Consider the following 23225-nt stretch of genomic DNA (forward strand, 5'->3'; position numbering starts at 1 on the left):
CACTTATAAACATCATCACTAAGTACTATCCAGCTATATCACTGATTTATGTATTTCATCCAACAAATAATTATTAAAAAATCATGAATCAATATTTTCACAACTAATTCAGGACCATAATATAAATTATTCTTCTATCTAAATCACATATTCATTAATTTTCAAATAAAATTAATGTAAAGGCTAAAAATAATATTCTTAAATCATGAGATCTTAGAAACGAGATATAATTAAGGGACCATCTAAATTTGATCCGTTTTACAAATGAAATGTTATTCATTCACAAAACATCAATATTTGTTTAACCTTTTTTTGTCAAATAAAATAAAAATCCAAACACAACTTCACTTCTAACACCATTTTTCAACTTCAACTTTTTCAAATATCGTTCATGTGACCTACTAATAATCAAAATATTTGTTCAAATTCATGTATCATATTTTATTTTATTTTAAGTTGCAAAACTCCTCCCATCCATCCCCAAACGCCAAACCCAAGTCCAAATATCCGAGGTCAAGACACCTTTAAAAAAAACTTTTAATAGTAAAAGAGAAAAGGATTAGAATTCTAAGAAAAGAGAGAGTTTAATTTTCCATAGACAAAAGAAAATAGGAATGCATACCTTGTCTACCTAAAACTACTTTGAGTTGTGTTTTTCTTGTTGAATTTTTTTCCGACAGAAATAAATTCCTAAACTCACATAAACATGAAAGGGGAAATAAGAGTTTGAGAAGCTTTGAAGAAATAAAGGAGCGGTGGAGAGTCATAACAATATATAATGAATTTAAGAATAATAAAGAAAGAAAAAGATAGGACTCCATGAAGTGACATGCAAACAAACACACGATGCTCTCAACTTTCTACGTGTATGCTCTTAAAGGAGGCTCCTTCTTTGTCACGACAACACCTAAACACCACATTACACTTCTTTTTCTTTTGTTTTAACTTTTAAATATTCGTCGACATACAATATTCGAGGGTAATTATAACTTGCCTTGGATCATTTGGAATTGAATAGAAACTAAAGTCACAAGATAGCAGAGGATATCATTCGAATACTATATAGCAACTCTGATCAATGATTCTAATGGAAGAGCAGAGAACATGCAGTTCAATAACCGCAAAAAAATCGGGGCAACACAGGTTGTACTCTATGAAAACAATTAAAAATTCAAATTGAAGTATGATACTTTTCTGATATCTGATAATTCTCTATCATGAACATATATAAATAATATATATCCGTCTAACAATTTCTCTTGGAGGTTTACATATACTCATAATTATTGTTATAATTAATAATTTTATATCTTAGGAAGCAATAATAATTTAGAACTTTAAAACTATCGAATCATAATACATACTATAGATAGCTTTCCATAAGAAATGAAAATAGTAAACTTAAAAATGAAACTCAAGATAGAAAAAGTTAGAGATCCTCCAAGGAAAGGAGCTCATTTGAAATTGACAGTACATGAGACGATGCAGCGCATATAAGTCCTAAATTCAACGAATAGTTAAGCTCTTTGTTGATTGAATTCATCAAATATAATGTCAGGTGCGTGTCAAATCCATTAAAAGTAGTGCACTCCGAGAAAATCCGAAGGGGGCAATATTTTTTAAAGTCGTCGGACCAACATAGGTTTTCCAAACAGAGCAGAATTTGCTCGTTCATGATATACTATGAGCCCGTTTGGATTGGCTTATAAGCTGTTTTCAGCTTTTTTGAATGTTTGACTGACTAACTTAAAGCCATTTTGTGCTTAAAATAAATTCAAAAAAATAATTGAACTCATTTAACTTAACTTATCTAAAGCAGCTTATAAGCTGAAAAAAATAAATTAGACTACACCAGCTTATTTTTTTTTGACTTATAAGCTATTTTCGGCTTATAGGCATAAGCCCATCCAAACAGGCTCTATGTATAGCAAAGAAAGCTTGAGGTTAAAGAAAGAAAACCAAAACCATCAAAATATTTAATCAGAAAATACGAAAAACTGCATATCAAAGTTTTACAGAACCAGCAGTCAAAAACGAGACATGCTCACAAGCCTTTAAAAAAGAACTCTTACACAGTTCAGAACCTAATAAAACCTCACAAAACAAAAACGGTTTCGAGTCTGCTATTATTTTAGAAAGGGTCATATACTATCCTAAAATGACCCACCCAATCCTACAAAGGGATTTATTTGGCAGAACAAGCACCTTCCACATCTCCACATTTTAACACTTGAGATTTTAGTAGGGCTCGACGGGCATGCGGAAGCTTGCTCCTGCGTATACGGCCTCTGATCCAAGTTCCTCTTCGATCCTCAAGAGCTGCATTGAATGAATAAAAATCAGTAACCGTAAACAGACTAAAAAGAGTGCTGGAGAATGTAAAATATTGAAAGAGGAGAGCAGTTTTTGTTGCGGGGATAAAAGTTTATGGCAAAAAACTTTAAGGATAACTAATTACCTGGTTGTACTTGGCGAGACGCTCTGACCTGCAAGGAGCTCCAGTCTTGATTTGTCCCTGAAAATTTCAAGGAAAATAATCGTTAATGCCTAAAAATTAATGAGTAAAATCCACATTTTACCATAATCTAGAGTGCTAATTACCGTTGACAAACCGACAGCAAGATCAGCAATGAAGGTATCTTCGGTTTCTCCACTGCACCAATTAATCAAAAGATCGTTAGAAAATAGTTTTATGAAATAACATAGACATGACTCAATAGGATTTTTGTTCTTTACCTGCGGTGACTGGTCATTACACCCCAACCTGCCTTCTTAGACATTTTCACAGCTTCAATACTCTCGGTCACACTGCCAATTTGGTTAACCTGACACACATTTGAGTATGAAATGATTAATCCAGTCCCAAAGAGGAAACTTACAGTATCAGGCCCAAATTATGTGAACTTATTAGCTGGCTGATCAAATAATGATACCTTGAGAAGAAGTGCATTGCAAGACTTCTCTGCAATTGCCTTGGCAACCCTCTGCACACAAAATAAACAATTACACACGGTGAGATAAGAAAACCTATAGAAATTGCTCAGGAACTAAGATACGTGTAATGTTTACTATTTCTTTTCGGTGACGATACAAACTTTAATAAGCGATAAATGTTGTTAATGTTTCAACATTACCTTAGGGTTGGTGACAAGGAGATCATCTCCAACAATCTGTACTTGTTCTCCCATCTCAGTAGTCATCTTAGCATAGTGCTCCCAGTCATCTTGGTCAAATGGATCTTCGATTGAAACAATAGGGTACTCAGACACAAATGACTTGTATAAATCCTTGAGTTGGTCACCTGAAATCTTTGCTTTGCCATCATTGTTCTGCAAAGAAGAATAAATTCAAGCAAATCTCAGTAACATAACGACAATTCAACCACAAGACTGCCTCGGAAAAAAACCCAAGAGTGAAAGAAAGCAATGCAAGCACTCCGGTTTCAGATTTGCCTTTATAGTCACACAACTAAAAAAAAAAAAAAAAAAAATTGACGACGGGCAAAATTTGTAGCTAAGCAGCAAAATCTGTTGCCAATCTTTTTAAGCAACAGATCATAAAAACTTTGTTAGCTAAGAGAGACAGATCAGTGAAGAAGATCGTAGCTAATTCCAATAATTTTTTGTGGTGTCAGCAGTCAATACTTGCCTCTTCTTTGAAGTTCAGGTCATAAGATTTGTCCTTCAGGTAGAATTCAGATGCAGCAACATCCATTCCAATGACCACCTTAAATGGTAATCATGTCAGCCTTTTAGATTATCTTAACAACAACTATGAAAACAAAGTATGGTGTGAGTAAAAGAGTAATGGAGATAGCTCACCTTTCCGGTATAACCGGCTTTCTCAATGGCTGTCTTGAGCAATTCAAGACCTTCCTTGTTCTCCTGAATTTTTAATACCATAATCATGTGAATACAATAGGGCAAACATTCAATAGAAGGTCATACATCAGCATAAGAATATACTTCACCTGGATATTAGGAGCAAAACCACCCTCATCACCGACATTTGTGGCATCCTGACCATATTTCTTCTTAATCACAGCCTGCAATAACACAGTATAATTATTATCAGAACAAACGAGATAAAGAGACGTCGAAGAACAAATGTGAAAAAATTCAAACTAAATTGTGAGCCTAAACATAGCCAAAGAAACCAATTGTTCCTCTAAATTTGAAGGCATATATAATTGCTTGGTCACATAAAATAATGTTTAGAGGCAGGTGTGGCAAACCGTATTTAATATAGATATCCCATATTATCCATCTGGATATCCATATTTTAGTAGATCATATCCATATTAGATCCACATGGTTAGTTGTTTTTTTAAATAACTTTGCCAGCCCTGTGTAGAGGTTATAGAAGCGGTTTTAAACCTTCAAATGATGATAGATTTCAGAGCCCATCTTCATGGCCTCCTTGAAATTAGCAGCTCCAACAGGCAAGATCATGAATTCCTGCAAAATAAATACTAATGAGAAATTTTCATCTCAACAGGACTAATATCATAGTGGAGGCAGACAAAATGTGTCTTACCTGCATTGCCAGTTTGTTTCCAGCATGAGATCCACCGTTAATCACATTGAAGGCGGGAACTGGCAATACCAACTTTTTGTTACCAGCCAGGTCAGCAATGTGCTGCAAATAGAAGAGGCAGTTAAGATAAGTAAACACATGATCGCATATTAATACAATTGCAAATAGAACCTCAAATTGTCCTAATAGCCCATAATTAATGAAGAGGATAAAAACTTTCTACTTTGTATTTTTTTGGGGGGGAAATCAACATAAATATCCGCCCACCAAAATAATAGCCAGCCAATGTAATTTTTTTTATATATTAATGTATAATATACATTTTTTATACAAAATAGTGTGTATTATTTTCGATACACGATAGTGCATATTTGGCTAGCGAATATAATTATTTTTTAAAGACTTGCCAAATGTGAAACTTGCCCTTCTCTCTCCTTTTTTTTTTTGGGGGGGCAGGTGAGCCTAACATATGGATGCACAATAAGATCAAAGTTATGACTCCATCAATTAGAGTACATTCAAACAATCAATGGTTACCCAAACATGAGAAGATTAAAGCTGCAGAAGGTCACTTGAAAAACTACTTAACAAAAAAGTCACCATCAAAAACTAACCAAACAATGTTTTGAAATACATTATGACAAAAAGGAAAAAGTATTCTTGTCTAAACAGTTAAATGTGCATTAGACTTCATGAAAGACAATTCTTCAGTATACCTTGTAAAGTGGAACATTCCTGACAGCAGCACCAGCTTTACACACAGCAAGTGACACAGCAAGGATAGCATTTGCACCAAGCTGAAGAAAAGCCAAATACAGTTAAACTCATGAATGGTGAACTTCTGATAATAGAAGAGTGTACTTGATACTTATCATAAATAGGCATACCTTTTGTTTGCACCAACCCCACTCGTTTTGAGTTCCATCTAACTCATGAACCATGAAGTTATCAAGAGCAGTTTGATCAGTTGGGTTCTGCAAAATAATAATCCATGCATTTCAGTATAGGATAATCCATCAAACAATGGAGAATTATGGTAATTTTTTCACCTAAGAAATGAACAATAGAAGCAACTAAACAAGGAAACAGTTATTAAACAAAAAATATTAAATGGGGGAAAACAACAAACCTTTCCGATGAGAGCAGGGCCAATAATTGAGTTGACATTGTTAACAGCCTACAAGGTTAAAAAAGTTAATCAGCACTGAAGAGTATAATCATCAAAACTCAAGCTTTGGAATGAAAAACCAACCTTTGAAACACCCTTTCCGAGGTAGTCAGATCCTCCATCCCTCAATTCAAGGGCTTCATAGACTCCTATTATTAAAAAATGGAGAGGATAAATCCAATGTCGCCAGACAAAGGTGGCAATAACAAAAGAAGGCGCAGTTACCAAGAATATTAACAGTGTTTAAGACAGAACTGAAAGGAGTCAAGATTCAAATTTCCACCCAAACTGAACTACACAGAATTCATGGATCAGATGACCCTCGAGAAGGTTAATTATCTCTATCTAATAGATTCTACAACCATACGAGTCGTTTTACTTCCTGGAAGTATCAATGAGAGTACTGATACTAAAAAATGTGTAAAAGTATCAATAGCTGAACATAATCTCCTAACAAAAAGGGTAAAATCAAATCAAAAGTATCAATAGCTGAACATAAACTCCTAACAAAAAAAGGGTAAATTCAAATCCATATATGGATAAGAAACTCTGATTTCAATTACACTAGTAACACAACGAACCGATTACACATAGATACACATTCTCATGAATCTACATAAAAAGAGTCACTATACACAATAGATAAGTAGATCTTTTACCTGTGGATGCACCACTAGGAACAGCAGCTCTAGCAAATACACCATTTGAGCAAGATACATCAACCTGCATATATACAAAAAACTAAAATCAATACATCTGGAAAACAACAATCTCTACAAACAGATACTACAAAACTTTATCTACATCAACAACCAACAATGCAACATAAATCATCCTTAAAAACAACATCCTTTCATAAATCCAAATAAAACCCACAAAAACTGAAGTAGTAACAAACAGTTTTAACACAACTTATCTTCATCAACAACCAATATAACATAACAAGTCATTCTTTAAAATAAAAAAAAACTCCTTTCAAAAATCCAAACGAAACCCATAATAGCAACAAACAATTTCAGCTAAATCATCACATGGGTTAGCATAAAAATCATGAATCTTGAAACTCTTTATCAAAAACCAACCTAACATAACAAGTCATTCTTTAAATAATGATTAAAAGAACTCCTTTCAAAAATCCAAACAAAACCCATAGTAGCAACAAACAATTTAAGCTAAATCATCACATGGGTAAGCATAAAAATATGAATCTTCAAACAGATATGCATCAGCCAATCTAACATAACAAGTCATTCTTTAAAAAAAAAAAGTCCTTTCATAAATCCAAACAAACCCCATAATAGTTACAAACAATTTAAACTAAATCATCACATGTGTAAGCATAAAAAAACATAAAAATATGAATCTTGAGATAGATATAACACAACATATATGCATCAACAACCAATCATTCTTTAAAAAAATAAAACTCCTTTAAAAAATCCAAACAAAACCCATAATAGCAACAAACAATATAAGCTAAATCATCACATGGGTCAGCATAAAAACGCATAAAAAAACATAAAAATCAAATCTTGAAACAGATCAAAAAAAAAAAGATTTTAAAACATAGGAACCATCAAAAAATTCTGAAAAAATAATAATAGAGATCTAGACGAACCTCGACCGTTGGATTACCACGACTGTCAAAGATCTGACGGGCCTTAACGGATGTGATAGTTGCCATTTAGATCTGTTAATATGAATGAAGAGAGAAATAATAGTAGTGAAAGAGTGAAGAGAAAAAGTTGGTTTTGTTTTTGACAATGACAATGAGAAGGGATACCACGTATATGTAGAGAAAAACTTGGGTTAATTACAACCGTTGATTTGGTTTTATAATCTTGATTAGTGTTTTTTGTATAGTAGTAGTGTTGATATTTTTTTATTATTATTATTAAATAGGAATAATTGCACTTTTGATCCTTAATTTAACGATAAATTCTTTTTGTGTCCTTGTAAAATATAACTCAACATTTTTAGTAGGGTTTTGGCCGTAGAAGTAAAAAACTTTTTCATTTTTTTTTGGAATTTCAGAGTTGGAGTTGGAGTTGGGTTTGGCCGTAATTTTTGCAACTAGTATTTTTTTTTAAAAATGTACTTGTTTTTAGTTGTGGAATTTTCATGGCCAAACACTAATTTTTTTAAAAAGTGAATAATTTTTATGGCCAGACGGGTCCGTAGTAGGTGTTTGACCATGAAAATCAAATATTTTTTGCTTTATTTGGATTTTTGAAGTTGGAGTTAAAGATGGAGTTGTGTTTGGTTATAGTTTTTGCAAAGAATATTTTGTTGTTTGAATGTAATGAAAATGAAAATAAATGAAAATAGTGAAAACTGGGTTTTTGGCGAATTTCCATGGCCAAACATTGCTTTTCAAATTCTTATGGTCAAACGGGTCCTTAGCATTTGATTACCTAAAATGTGTCTGTGTGTGTGTTTTTTTATCCTTTCATGCATAAGCTTGTTAAAATTATCCATATATAAGAGTATATTACTATCAAATATGAAGTAATTGTAAAAACTTTATTGTATGTTATAACACATGAATAATTAAGTAGTGGAACTATAAATAATTATGGTGAATATTGATAAGTGAATGAACTAAAAGTGCACAATTCAAAAAATTAAAGATTAAATGTGATTGATCTGATATTATAAGGACTATAAAAACATAACCAATAACTAAGAGATCAAAAATGTTATTAATCCTTTTTAAATTAATTGAGCAAATTTTATATATTCCAAATCTATGTGCTTTAGAAAGCCACCCTCGAGTGTGTCGAAATGTTGTTACTTCTAGATCTAGGGGTGGGTTCCAATGGAAAAAAGCTGTTATAGTAGTTTTTGTCTTTTTCAAATATACAAGAATTAATTTAAATTTGTTATAACCAGCTTGTAGATATTGTCCGTTTTGACGCACCTCACGGCTTTAAAACGCGTCTACAAGTAAAGGCTTCAGGCCCTGCTTATAAGCACGCACACAATCCCGTGTGCGAGCGATGTGGGAACTTCAAGTTCACAACAAAATTCAAGTAGTAGTTATTATTTGGTAAAGTGATGTATTAATACTTACTTGTTATGTAAGAAAGATTATAATGTTAGTGATAGTTTTGGAGAAACTGTATGCAATTAATGAATAACAATAATTAGATACAATTTGAGATTTTGCTATTGCCTTGTGTATAATAGAAGGTTTTTTCCACAAATTATTTGACAAAACATCTTAATAGTTAGAACTTGATTGACAAGTTAAGTGAAATAAATACTTGCATTGTTAATTTTGCGTGAAGCTCACGCAAATGACATTCATAAAGTTACCATAAATATTTTTGTTATTACGATTCTCTCAAACTCTCTTCAAATATTTGAATTATTAACTATATTAATTTATAAGCTTTTCATGTAATTTTCAAGTACATCAATTTTATTTTTAGGAAAATGAAGAATATGTGACCAAATACAGATGAGAAAGTATTATAATTATTATTCCACTCATCTATTTTTTTTATGTAATGGAAATCACATTATAAATCATCAGATGTAGAAATTAGCACATATGACGACACTTGTGCTCTCATATAATATTTTCCTCAGATATTTGTTTTTAAAACATCTTTATATAAGGAGGAGATGATTTTTGTCTTTGAAAAAACTATCGCATAAAGAAAGACTATAATTAAGAATAGGGTAACAAAAAAAAACTATTTTATTTATTAGCTTATGCAAATCTAATAAATTAATGATGTAAAATTTTACCGTATTTTTTCAAACATAATAATAATAATAATAATAATAATAATAATAATAATAATAATAATAATAATAATAATAACAACAAGCATAAGGGCTTGCATGTCTTTTTCTTTTGCTTTCGAAACTCACTGATTCGCGCCGTGTAAGATTAATTAAAATAAAAGTACTTCCTAATAAGCATAGGAGAATCCACATACTTTTTTTTTTAAATTCGGAATACTAATCCAATTAATTCAAATTCACGCTATGTAGGATCGATTAAAGTGGGAAGCATTTCCTATAGAGGTATAGCCAGGATTTTAAGCTTATATGCTCAAAATTTTAGTTCTTTTAAGTTACTGGGCTCGAAACTAATAAATCACACTTATTCAATATATTCTTAAGAAAAATAAATGGTTTGGCCAAAATAATTGGGTTCGGTAGAACCTGTAAGGTATATTCTAGTTCCGTTCTTGAATTCTTATTTAAAAAAAAATCATTCTCGCAACTCAAACTTAATATCTTTAATTAAGAATGAGAGATCTTATTTATTCTAACACGATTGTTGGGCGGTGAGAACTCTGCATTTCATTATAGTGCAATGTGGTCAAAAAGAAGGAAATTTGATTCTTGGGCAACAAGAAGAACACAAGTAGAGATTTGTGAAACTGCTATGTCAAAATCACGAGAATATTCCTTTTAATGGTGCTATTTTTGTACCATTTGTCTTACTTTGTGGGGTCACGAGAAAAATATAAGGGGCTTGGAGAATTTCAAGTTTGGCACACGAGATATTTACACTCTTTTACTTTTTTGAGAATTTTACGTTACATCTTGAATAAGGCATTATAAAGCAGGACCAAGGGAAAAAAGTAAGTTCTTGCAATAAAAATGTGACCTTTATAAGGCTTCATTTGATCTTCTACGAAGCGGAAATAACGACAAGAAAAGCATAAAAAAGAAACAGCCTATACATTAACACGAGAAATGCACAATAAAAACTTACTTGTATTGTATATTTAGATGGTTAAATTATATCAACTTAATCAATTAGGTGAGAATATATACACACACACTAATCGATCATAGTTATGTAAGAAAAGTCTACATGCAAACACAACAACAACAAAGACATAACCCAGGTAATTTCACAAGTGGAGTTTGAGGAGGGTGATGTGTACGCAACCTTTGTCCTACCTTGTGAAGGAAGAGATATTATTTCCGATAGACCCACGGCTCAAGTAAAGCATAACAAAATTAAGTATGGAAAAGAAAATACACTAGCGAAGAAAACATGCAAAAAAATGAAGGAGAAGAGAACAGTAACAATAAAACATGATACCGTAATCGAAGCAAATGATACAATATGTACTAATAAAAACAAAGAGTTGTAGGAGAATATAAGGAAATTAGACAACGCTTGACTACCTACGCATCTTCTACCGAATTAATCTTCGGCTTTCATATCCTCCTATCTACGTGCAAACACATGTCAAGCATTATTTTTATTAATTTGGTGTACGGATATTAGTTTTTACCGGAAATTGAAATGCTAGTTTCTTTTTCTTTTCTCTAAAAGGTTGGTTTTTGCCATGTAGACTTTATCGACTATATGTCTCTTTTTTTTTTTTTCTTTTTTTTCAAGATGAACAACTTTTGACTTCCCATAAAAAAAATATAAAACTTCCCTTTACAAAAAAAAAAGTTCCAGAGGAGAATATATAAACGCAATAGTTGAAAAACAATTATTTAATCAAGGGAAATTGTTTTTGTAGCAAAGTAAGCAATAATGCATATAAATTATACTGATCTATAGGCGTGGTTTGGCTCGTCATACTTTATAATAGCAATTTTATTATATCTCCACAAAAGAAAGCCATGAAATTAATCACTTTTCAAATACATGCACCTTTAGTCCAACTCAAAAGTGAAGGCCATTTTCGCACACCTTTTATTCCACCTAACCTCGGACACGACACTTTTGTAACCCAAAAAAAAAATTTGGAACCAAACTAATCCCTTAAAAAAAAAAATCAAACTAGGCTTCACGTACAGATTCTGTGCGTGAAAGGGTCAAAGTGTACATTTACATTCTGGCCCTTTCACGCACAGAAACCCTTCCGTAAAAACCCCCGACCCAACCTTTATTCATTCTCTTCTCTTTGAAAATCAAGCTAAAAAATTAAGGTTTTTTGCGTACTTTGACCGAAGATTAGTCACGTTTCAAAACACCGGAATATAAATATTTTATATAGAACTTAATATTTATTTAGTGTACAATAATATCAGCTCATTACATCAAGTATACATATACATTTGGATCGTCGTTTTAGGGGTTGTAAAGTGTTCCGAAGTATGTTTGAAAACTTGCTATATTTAGGTTTAAGTGCCATATTTTATAGGATTTTGATTAATCTCTTTTGTTGTACTCCCAAAACTATGAAAGTACTTTTTTGGTTCAAGAAAGATAGAAAAGAAAAAATTACTCTGTTTGTATTAGGTTTTTTTTTCTTTTGTCTTTTTTATTTTGTTATTGTATTGTGTAATCCGCACTTTTTGAATGTGCAAAAATAAATATAATATTTAAAAATAATTCATCAAATACGAGAGGTTCATAATAATTGAAAAATATTTCATTCCATTAGCAACGAAATACATCATTAAATTACAATAGACTTAAAAAAAAATCAAGTTTTAGACACTCTTCTACTTCCAGATGTGCTGCCACCACGGGAGTTTTGCCCACATGAACGCTTATCATGCCCAAATTGCTTACATGTCGAGCACTTGCGAGAGTAAGTCTTTTCGCTAACATCCATTTGATTGTGATAACGGGTTAGCTTGTTTTTTCCCAATTTACAGATATGGTTCTTGTTCGCAATCATAGAAAACGGCGCGGTTGGCCAATAAGCGTGATCACCAAGGGGACAGAATTGGCCGGAATATGCTTTAAGGTATTTTACGACCTTATATTCCTCCGCCACATAATCAGTTACATTTCTGGCCATTCTCTCAAAGCACTTGACTGCATGAGAACATGGCATGTGGTACGTTTGCCACTTACCACAAGTACATGATTGTGTACGCTCAGTAACGATATGTTTGTTTCCTCTTTTACCATCGCAACAACCCGTTCTAACTTCATACACCCGTTGAACGTCGTCATACTTGGTCATTTGGTGACCCTCTGCCTTTCTTCTATGGTGCTCCATTTTTTTGTAGGGCTTTGGCATCCATGTTCCCTTGTCGGCTAATATAGCTATAGCCTGCCTTGTCCTATCCGCAAATCGCTCCACGACCTGCCTGAAAGTTAGTCTTACCATTGCGGTGATAGGTAGTCCTCGAGTAGATTTGAGGAGTCCATTGAAAGACTCCGAGCTGTTCGTTGTGAGCATGCCCCCCCCCCCCCCCCCCCCATCTCATTCCTCCATCAGCATAAAGAGTCCATTTTTCAACTTCTAATTTCATCAACCAAACATATGCCTCTTCACTCACTTCACTTAGCAGCTCCATTTTTGCAGCCCATTTTCTTTGTTGATGCTGCATCGCAGCCCCCCCACATCAATTTGTTTACAGTGCCATTTCCAAACTTTGTTTGCAAATTAGCCTTTAAGTGCCTTAAGCAATATCGATTGTAAGTATGTGGAGGCTGCCACCCTTCCAGAGTACGCATATTGTGCAATATGCCTTTATGACCATCCGATAGGACACATATGCCCTGACAACCCTTAATAACATGAGTTTGTAGATAAGTCAAGAACATCCCCCATGTCTCGTTGATATCGTTGGCGGCAATTGCGAAAGCAATAGGGAACATTGACCCATTGGCATCCATACCTACTGCAATTAGGAGCTTAATGTCATATCGTCCATACACATGGGTCCCATCTATCGATATCACATTCCGGCAGTGAGCAAAACCATCAATACTTGGTTTGAATGCCTAAAAGACGAAGTCGAAAATTCTGCCCTCTAAAAGCCGCCACTGTACAACAGTGCCAGGATTAGCATGTTGTAGAGCCGCCATATACCCCGGCAACACCTGAAAAGAGGATTCCCAAGTTCCAAAGATCATTTCAAAAGCACGTCGACGCCCGAGAAATCCCTTTCTCTTGCTTATGATTTTACCATATTTTGAGTGGACCATACTAATACAAGTTTTGATAGGCATCCTGCATAAGTTTAAACAAACAACATTTAACAATGATATTTTAATTGCTATAAGATATATAATGTAAACGGTAAGATAAATTACCTTGGAGTTTCCTCAATGTGTTTAAGTAACACATGATCAATCATGTTTATATCTAGATTTAAATGATCTGCTCTACTTTGTCCCATATCACAAGTGTGCTGCGAGTGGAATTTTGTGATTTCCCACAGACCATCCGGCTTAGCAATTCCCCGAAGCAACCACCGACAACCTTGAGTATGTTGCTTACAAATCAGCCTCCATACCGATCTGTTTGAGTCATCAACCTTAAACTCCCTCATACCCTTTACACAATACATTCTGACAGCCCATTGCAACATTTTTTTTTATGTGAACTGCATCCCCTTTGTAATGATGCATTCCTCAGTCATGGGATTTTTTGGTTCAATCCACTTTTTTTGGTGACTTTGATAATCATCTCTTGTGAAGACAAATGCATCATCACGACCTTGGAGACTGTCAAGATATGAAATATAGTCAGAATGCCATTGCATTGAGCTGTCAGGAATTGGGTTTTCGGCCATCGGAGGTGGTACGTGGTGGTGAGTTGGTTCTGGTTGGTTTTGGGGACTACAATGCGTATCTTCTTCATCCCCTTCACTATCTTCATCATCGGTTACCTCTGTATTATTAGCTGGTTCATCGCCATCACTTTCTGATGTATCCACATAACTTAGACAATCAGCGCCATCTAAGAAAGGCCTCCTACACGATAAAAAGGATATGTTAAATTCCAAATTTATATATATATATATATATATATATATATATATATATTAATTATTTAGCATCTAGGTGATGAACTTACACATATTGATTATGAGCATGAGAGGACTGCCTTTCATCCACAGTTGGTACCACTGGCGAGTTTTGATAATAATCAGCTCCACTGAACTGAGAATTATTGTAATAATCAGCTCCACTGAACTGAGAGTTCTCATAATAATGAGTTGCTCTACCAAATTGAGATGACTGCCCAATATTACTCGTATCAGGTCTATAACCCCTACAAAGATTTAAAAATGGTTATTTACCAATGCATACAATAAACACGTGTTACTGCACAAAATAATAATATAAGAATGCATATTTACCATGTTTGATTTAATTGTTGGGTAAGATTTTCCAGCGGCACCTGGCCACTCAAAATACCCCCGTAAGAACTAAAATCTCCATACGTGTTAGCTTGACTGGGCTGTTCTTGCGGGACCTCTCTAGGTGTCTTTTCAACATACATCTCCAGAACATTAAGGGCGACTAAATGTTTTAATTCTTCTGGCGCATTCAAATAATCCCTTAAAGAATCATCATCATTGATATAATGCCTACCATAAAGCACTATACCATTGGAAACTGATTGTGGATATCTGCCTGTTATAGAGATTTCATACTCATCTGGACTAACCTTCATTTTTCCATATATGTAAGTGACTAGTGATTCATAAGACATTTCAAGTGGACATTTAACATGAACGTTTGGTCTTTTATTGTAACGAACTGTACTATTGTCATCAAGGATAATACCATCCCAATGTATTGAAACCTTAACTGGTGGAATATCTTGAGCCATTTTTTATATGACTTAAGATAGGTTTTTTTGAATGACTTAAGAGACTTAAACTTATGAAATGGATGAGTTTTTACCTCGTCCAATATTCTTCTTAAATAAATTCATATTCACCCCTATTGCACACAAGAACATTGCGTAATATGAATTTAATTCAAATAAACGGTCAAAAATGCAGCATTGTGTTGTCCAATCGGTCCTTTAGGCATCATAAAAAAGCTGAAATTGGCATGCATGATGTGTTGTCAAATCATGTCCTATTGCGCACAAGAACATTGTGTAATATGAATTCAATTCAAATAAACGGTAAAGTGTTGTCCAATCGGTCCTTTAGGTGTCATAAAAAATCTGAAATTGGCATGCATGATGTGTTGTCAAATCATGTCCTATTGCGCACAAGAACATTGCGTAATATGAATTTAATTCAAATAAACGATCAAAAAATGCAGTACTATATATAACATGATTGACAAACAACTAGTATTCACTTTAAAACGAGTTATCATGACATTCTACAACCAATTTGGAAATCTTGATTGTATTACATGTTTTACCCTAGCAAAAATATTTGAAGCAATGGGTAGTACATGGGAACTAGATGATGATGATTTTCATTACTCAAATAACCCTAACAAAAGATTCAATCAAGAATACAATAAAACAATGAGAGAGGAGTGGAATTGGCGTGTTAGGGAGGCTGAAGCACTGGATCAAAAGTTAGCTTCAATAGGGCTTAAACGCCAAAAAAAAACGTGTTATGTCTGTTACATCCCGTATTTTGAACCTCGGAGTATCTGCTGGGGTGGGGCCCACACACCGAGATTTTTTTGGAACATCTGAAAAGTTATATGAATCACATATGTAAAGTTAAATACAACTCATGAAGTACCCTTGGGCCAAATCAAAGTGGAAGCCCTCCAAACGAATATTTTTAAGAAAACGTTTTCGGATGACCTGACTTGGAGGGGCAAAAACGGTATTATAAGTTTGGAATTTGGAAAACTACCAAGAAATAGAAGTTGTAGATAACTGAATTATCTTTCCATCCATAGGTCGTGGGTTCCAAGTTGACGTCGGTACAAGGAGATATGGACGTTTTAAGGTCGAAAGGTCAGTGGGCTAGGCCAACTCGGGACCAACCGAGTTGGCCCAAAAAAATGAAAAGAAAAATTTAGGCCCAAGGTGAGAGGGTGGCCGGCCATACCTGGTCCAAGCCCACCAAATTAATTAATTTCCATGTGGCAAATTAATTATAAAGGGATCATTATCCCTTAGATGATTCAAGAAACTTAGAAGGAGAAAGAACAAACAAAACAAGAGCAAAAAAAAAGGACCATTTCGGGTTTGGCCATAGAAAATTCAACCCTCCAAATCTTGCTTCAAAAATTATTTTCTTGTGGTATTCTTACTAATTTAAGAGTCCTTTACAACTTGGTGTAATTGTTTTGGAAGAAGGAGGACTTATTTCTTCAAGTTGACAACTTGTTCAAGTGAAGGAGTTTGTAGAAAAAGGTAAGAATCAATTCCTTTTCTTATGTTATGAAGGTTTGTTTATGTTGTGGTATGTGGAAATGAGTAGAAATTATGAAAATAAGGAAGTTTGCAAAGTGGGTATGTATATATATATGTAGCCATGAGTGTATATATGTTGTATACATATATGAGTTGAATTTCATGTTGTATTCTAGTTGTGGTTATGGTGAAAATTATATTGGGAATGAAAGTTGAATGAATTTTGGTTGAAGTTGGAATGTAGAAGATTATGTCACTTTAGAATGATTTTGTGATATTATGGAAATGAAGTTGTTAAGATGTGAATTATGATTATGGTTGATGAAATTGGAAGATGGAAATATGTTATGGATATGTAGGTTGAATATTAGAAGTTTTGGATGAATTATGACTTTGGTGGAAAGTTTGTATATTTTGTATATTTTGTGAATATTTTGTGGAAATGATATGAAATGCTTCCGAATTGTGTTGTAATGATCTTGATTAGTGATGAATACGAGAATGTTGATATTGATTTGGAAAATATGAAGTTGGAATGAAGGTTATGACATTATGTTGGAAAGATGACTAGTTATGTTATATTGTGTTATAGTGATTATTGTTGTTGTTGGTGTTGTTGTTGGGTTGTTGTTGATTGTTTTGGCCGAGTTGAATTCGCGGGGATGCTATATGTATAGGGGAAATGCTGCCCAAATTTTTGTAGAAAAGTGTTGATTCAAGATTTAAGTCCTAAAGTCTTATGGCTAACATTTGGTAAATGTGACCATTTATAGATTTTGGGCGAAACGGGAATTGAATTTGGAAAGGCGTAAAGAGCATATAAGGTATGTAAAGCTATCCCGATTCTTCTTTTGGCATGCCCTAGGTGTACTAGGATCGGATTTGAGCCTCGGAAAGCGTTCTGCTCATCGGAATCCGCATTTGAAAATACCCCTTTTTCATTCAATGGAATTGAACCTTATAAGTATGCTTTATTGAAAGAATTGTGCAAACTTCCGCAAATTGTCTAGAAAATTTTGGAATGTCCCCAGAACCTCGGTAGGTGACTTTATAAGCTTAAAATACGTAATTTGAGCCCACCGCTTCGTTTGTCCCGAGGTGGGCCCACTATTTCTGATTTTACCCTTTTGTGTTTATGACTTGTCTTCGAGCATTTTTTTAAAGAAATATTCTAACTACTCTTTTAACTACTAAATAAAAATTGTTTTAATATTTCATTAAGCCTTATGAATTGTTTTGAAACTTGGGAACGATCTCAGAAAGATTATGCTTCCGTAACCCATTTTGACATTCGAATTTCACTTACTATGACTCCGTTCGATTTCATTGATTTGATCTGTCATTCGATATGCTTCATTGAGTCTCTGGAAATATATATGGTATTTTTATTGCATTTAGTTTCTCACTACTCCATTCGTGGATGCCTCAATGTTTCCCACACTGAGCCCGGGCCAGGATATGTTGTCAAGCGTATTTCACTGCATTGTTCGCCGTGCCTCGATGTGAGGGGGCAGGTATATATGTACATGGGTTGTGGAGTATGCTGTGCCATGTACACACATTCTGATATGATATGATCTGATATGGCCATCTGATATGATATGTTATGTTACGGGGTTATCCCCTATTCTGCTCCTTATGTGTTGTGGCACCAGCGTCGGGGGGTGGCCACGTTCTGTTTGCCGAGTCCCTTGGCAGGGGTCGGGTATGATATGGTATATGTTTCTGTACACACTCCTCATGTTTTGAAAATATGCATTTGATACTTCGGACGTTACACTCACTTCTCTGTAAGTTCTGTTTCGGTTATGATCTTGTTCCGTAATGGGACCAGGTACGACATATGTTTTCAGCGAATACTATTTATGCTATATGATCAGCATTTTGCTAATCTAGATATTCAGTCCATTTTCTGTATCTTCTGCTTCGATTATGACTTTGTTTACTACGTTCCGTGCTTTACATACTCAGTACATATTTCGTACTGACCCCCTTTCTTCGGGGGCTGCGTTTTCATGCCGCGCAGGTACAGACTACAGATTTGCTGACCCACCTGCCTAGGACACCTATTCTGCTATTCTGGAGCGCTCTTTTGTCCAGAGCCTATACTCTGGTACAATCTGCTGCTGTTGTATATATGTACGCTATTCAGGGGTACGACGGGGCCCTGTCCCGTCTTATGATTCTGTTATGTTCTGTAGAGGTCTGTAGACATACATGTGGGTTCTGTATGTGTTTTGGGTTGCTATGATTTGTGATAGCCTTATTGGCTTCCATGTGCTATATATGTTCCTCTGTGACACTAGTAACGTCGACTGACTTTTATATTTATATAATCTGCTAGTCTGCTGGTTTGGGTTATTGGGTACGTTTGGGTGTCCAGCATGGACACTAGTCACGGCCTACGGGGTTGGGTCGTGACAATGTCAATGCCTCGCGGAACTCCACAAGAGTTTAATTTTGCTCTTAATCGTTTTCGGCTTTTCGCAAAGAGAACAATCGGATGCAAATACGTTACCATAGGGTAGAATATGGTATACATGGTAGCACAAGATTTAGATCCAAGTGGAATTCGGACTGTGAAATGTCCGATGAAGATTAATATTTTTCTTATAATAAGGTAAGTAGGTAGGGTCATAAAGACCCTCCCCTCCCCCCTCCCCCCTCCCCCCGAGGGTACTTGGGGGTTTGCAACTATATAAGTAGCCCTTTCTTTTGTTATTAGACTACACCATATTCAATGTCGAGTAGTAGAAACTCAGCTTGGTCTTTACTCCTTCCAAAAGAACCAAATAGCAGTGATGATGAGAGTTCAAATCATAGCAGTTTTTCGAGTGATACCAGTGATTTCAAAGTAGACGAGCTAAATCCGCACCTTCTTGTAAAGCGTAATGATGATTTCTGCAGTGTGAAATATTCAGATCCGCGAGAATATTATTGCGGTTTACGCCGAGAATGGTCACATCGGATTGCCGAATCAGAACGTGTTGTTCGTGACTTGGAAAATCTCAACGCTCCAATCCCAATAAGGTACTCAATAACGATGCCTCAAGTAGGTTCAGAAACTTGCGAGCTTGCCGTACAAAGGATTAGAAAATAAAACAACAGAATGCTGGCAAGACGTTGTAGATTTTACATGCTAAAGTTGGCCGAAGAACAAGCATCATCAACCGGTAGAGAACTAACATCTCCTGAAAAAAGATGTGTGTTAAGAGACCGCCAATATCGTTCTGAGGACGATATTGAGGACTTCTATTCTGATGACGATTAGGGTCTATTTAGGCTCACTGTCTTAGATTATGGGTGTTTCGGACTAAGGCTGTTAATTTGTAGTTTTATTTTATGATGAAGTCATCAATTTGAATTAGTTTGGCATGTTTTTAATTTGCTTTTATTGTTAAAGTCTATTATTAATTGACAATTTAACAAAGAAACACAAATAAATTAGTACATAAAGGGTGCGGATTACATTATAGGGGAAAAGGTATAACTAGTAAAAAACATAATCCATAGAAATATTAAAATTAATAAACAAAATACATATAAATAATGAACAACAACAAGATAGCACAAATAATCTTCCACAATTTAAGTTTTTCTTTCAAAGCTATTTTCTCGCGTTGAGCCTCTCTAAGTTTAGCCTTCAGCAAATTTCGTTTTTTTTTCGGAATCGGTGCGCAACACCTCCAAACCTTCAATTTTTTCTTCAGCTTCCACAAGCTTAAATTCCGAGTCCAACTTAGCGATATCTCTAGAGATACGTGAAGTCGCGGTATTTCTATCCAAAATTGAATTTTTAAACTTCGCCGCCACCGTTTTATCCACGCGAATGCTATCTTCCCACCAAAAGTATTTGCAACCACCCATGTCCTATAAACATTACAAGAAAATCAGTTTTTTCAAGTAAAATATATGGATAACGTGAAAAAAAACACTAAAAAATGTAAAAACACTTACTTCGGGCACTTTATAACGCCAAAAACGGCAACCTGGATTATCTTGGGTCTTTGATCCTTTTAGTTTACAGTAATAACTGCATTCGCAAATATCGGGTTGTATAGCAAACATTGAAGTTTCAAAACTTTGAGACATGTTTTTGGAAGTGCAAAAGTGTGTTGAAAGGGTGAAGATGGAGGAAATGAAAGAGAAGAGAATGAATAAAGGTTGGGTCGGGAGTTTTAGGGAAGGGTTTCACGCACAGATTCTGTGCGTGAAAGGGCCAAAATGTAAATGTACACTTTGGCCTTTTCCCGCACAGAATCTGTGCGTGAAGCCTAGTTTGGTTCTTTTTTTTAATGGGTTAGTTTGGTTCCAAATTTTTTTTCTTGGGTGACAAAAGTGCCGGACTCCCTAACCTCTGTGACCTTTGCCTTCTTTATTTTCAATTTTTTTTATTGGTTCTATCTATCTATTATTATTATTATTGTTAATTTTTTATGGTTTCCTTTTAAGATAATATGTATTAGTTTGCTTTCTTTAGGGAAAATAATGATGGTGAAAGTACAATCGAGAGGGGATTTACAATAATAAACAATTTATCGATAACGCTCCCGAAGAAATTGAAAATAATTCCTTTTTTCTATGACGATCGGGTACAAATTGAGTTAGCTAATGCACAACACGGTTATTTCATCTCACGTATACTATTTTCCGTCATTACAAACACCGGATCATTATATTCGTCAAGATTAGACATCTCAAAATGTTTAACAACACCAGACTAATGACATTACAGCAAACTCTTGCAACTTTCAAATTATTAGAACAATTCGAATTGTAAATATGAAGAATTTTTCCAAAATAAAAATAAAAATTACACAACTACCAACACATCTTAAGTTAAGTTAATTAACTGTTTAAAACTCTGTCCCAATTATCCAACGGCCACACAAAACGTGATGAAAGGAGTACTTAAGAGAGGTAATCATGTAAAAAAAATTCACAGCAAGCAAGCATATGGTAGACAGAAAATCGAAATCTACACCAAACTTTGGCGACAAAAACTTGGAACTTCGAAAAGTTCTTGACTCGACAGTGGGGAAAATGTCCTTTGAGGCTACTCTTTATATTTTGGTCCGAATTTAAATCTTTTTATACAAAATTTAATTTGGTTAAAAATAATATTTAGATCATCATCTTATACATTCATAAAATATTTGAAAAATAATTATTTATTAAAAATTTCATGGGGAAACATTATTCCTTTTTCTTCTTTCGACGAATTAATGATTGAGATTTGTCATTTATAATATTTGAAACTTACGTTTTAAATTTAAGAAGACTTGAGGTATATTTTAGGTATTGAATCAGGCCTTGCCACGTTTGATAGTTAAATTGCTTTCTTTTGTGGCAAAAATTATTCATCTAAATACCATGAAAAAATAACTGAAGCGCTGAGCTTAATGCCAAAATCTTTTAACTACAACCATTATATATCTAAAATTCAGCCTTGCCAAAGCCGTATTTCAGGCAAAAAATGTCCGAAGTTTGCTTCGAACGTGCATTATTACAAGGTCGGTCACGTATGTCTAAATTAGTAAGTTCTGCACGTACGTTTAAAGTGGTAAGGTCTGCGTATATTCTACCCTCCCCAAATCTCATTTGTGTGATTATACTGTGTATGTTGTTATTATTGTTATAGTCATATATGTCTGAAGTAGTTTCAAAATGGATATATTTAAAAAGAAGTCAAAGAGCCTGTTTGGATGGACTTAAAAAAAAACAGCTTATAAGCTGCTTTTTTTAAGCTAAGCCAAACGGGCCAACTTATTTTTTTTGGCTTATTTAAGCACAAAATGACTTATAAACTGACTAGTCAAACACTCAAAAATACTGCAAACAGCTTATAAGCCGTTTTCAACAACTTATAAGCTAAGCCAAACGGGCTCAAAATAAGCTAAAACTCAAACACAATCCCAAAATGAAGTATGCCAATACTTCACCCATAGTAGGATCATTTTTGGTTGATTATCACGATTTGTGGAGATAGTCATTAAATGGCAGTGCAACATAGGGGAAATAATGAGACTTCACGCTTCACAAAATTATCACGGGCGTCAGGCGTGTCATGATTCTAGCTAGTACGATATTCATGCTCCTATCATATTCAATTGTTATCAAATCTAATCGTATTGACAGAACTTACATGTGTTCAATTGTTCACATTCACAATTTATGACGAGCACGTCATAACTTTAATACATGCTTCATTCTCCTATTTTGTAAATTGTTCATAATTCTTGCTGAATTGACCCTTCAAGAAGTTTCGTGATATAGCACCAAGGCTATTTAGGCCTCATTTGTTTTTATTAAGATTAAGACGTATGAATCTGAATGCACATCTGAATGATTAAGATCTTATCTTTAGGTCTGAACACCGAATGATTAAGACTGTTTATTTTTCAATATATGAATGTTCATAATGTATTTATTTAAATATAATAAATATACAATTCAAATTAAAAAGTAACTAAATAGTAGAAAATAAATACAAATTT

At 34.2% G+C, this 23225-nt stretch overlaps 1 protein-coding gene across 1 annotated transcript; it reads right to left on the reverse strand.

The window, feature by feature from the left end:
* Window positions 1–1953: 1953 nt before the first annotated feature.
* LOC132629914 (enolase-like) lies at window positions 1954–7479 on the reverse strand. The gene is made up of 17 exons (XM_060345332.1): window positions 7323–7479; window positions 6364–6427; window positions 5789–5853; window positions 5666–5713; window positions 5424–5510; window positions 5253–5333; window positions 4537–4638; window positions 4377–4457; window positions 3971–4045; window positions 3822–3884; window positions 3649–3726; window positions 3135–3329; window positions 2934–2984; window positions 2737–2825; window positions 2602–2653; window positions 2459–2515; window positions 1954–2319 (listed from the first exon to the last, which is right to left on the reverse strand). Exons 1-17 carry the CDS (start codon window positions 7386–7388, stop codon window positions 2239–2241), a joined length of 1335 nt encoding a protein of 444 aa, XP_060201315.1. The 5' UTR covers window positions 7389–7479; the 3' UTR covers window positions 1954–2238.
* Window positions 7480–23225: the final 15746 nt, after the last annotated feature.

This window comes from Lycium barbarum, chromosome 3, assembly GCF_019175385.1.
Source record: "Lycium barbarum isolate Lr01 chromosome 3, ASM1917538v2, whole genome shotgun sequence".
NCBI lineage: Eukaryota > Viridiplantae > Streptophyta > Magnoliopsida > Solanales > Solanaceae > Lycium > Lycium barbarum.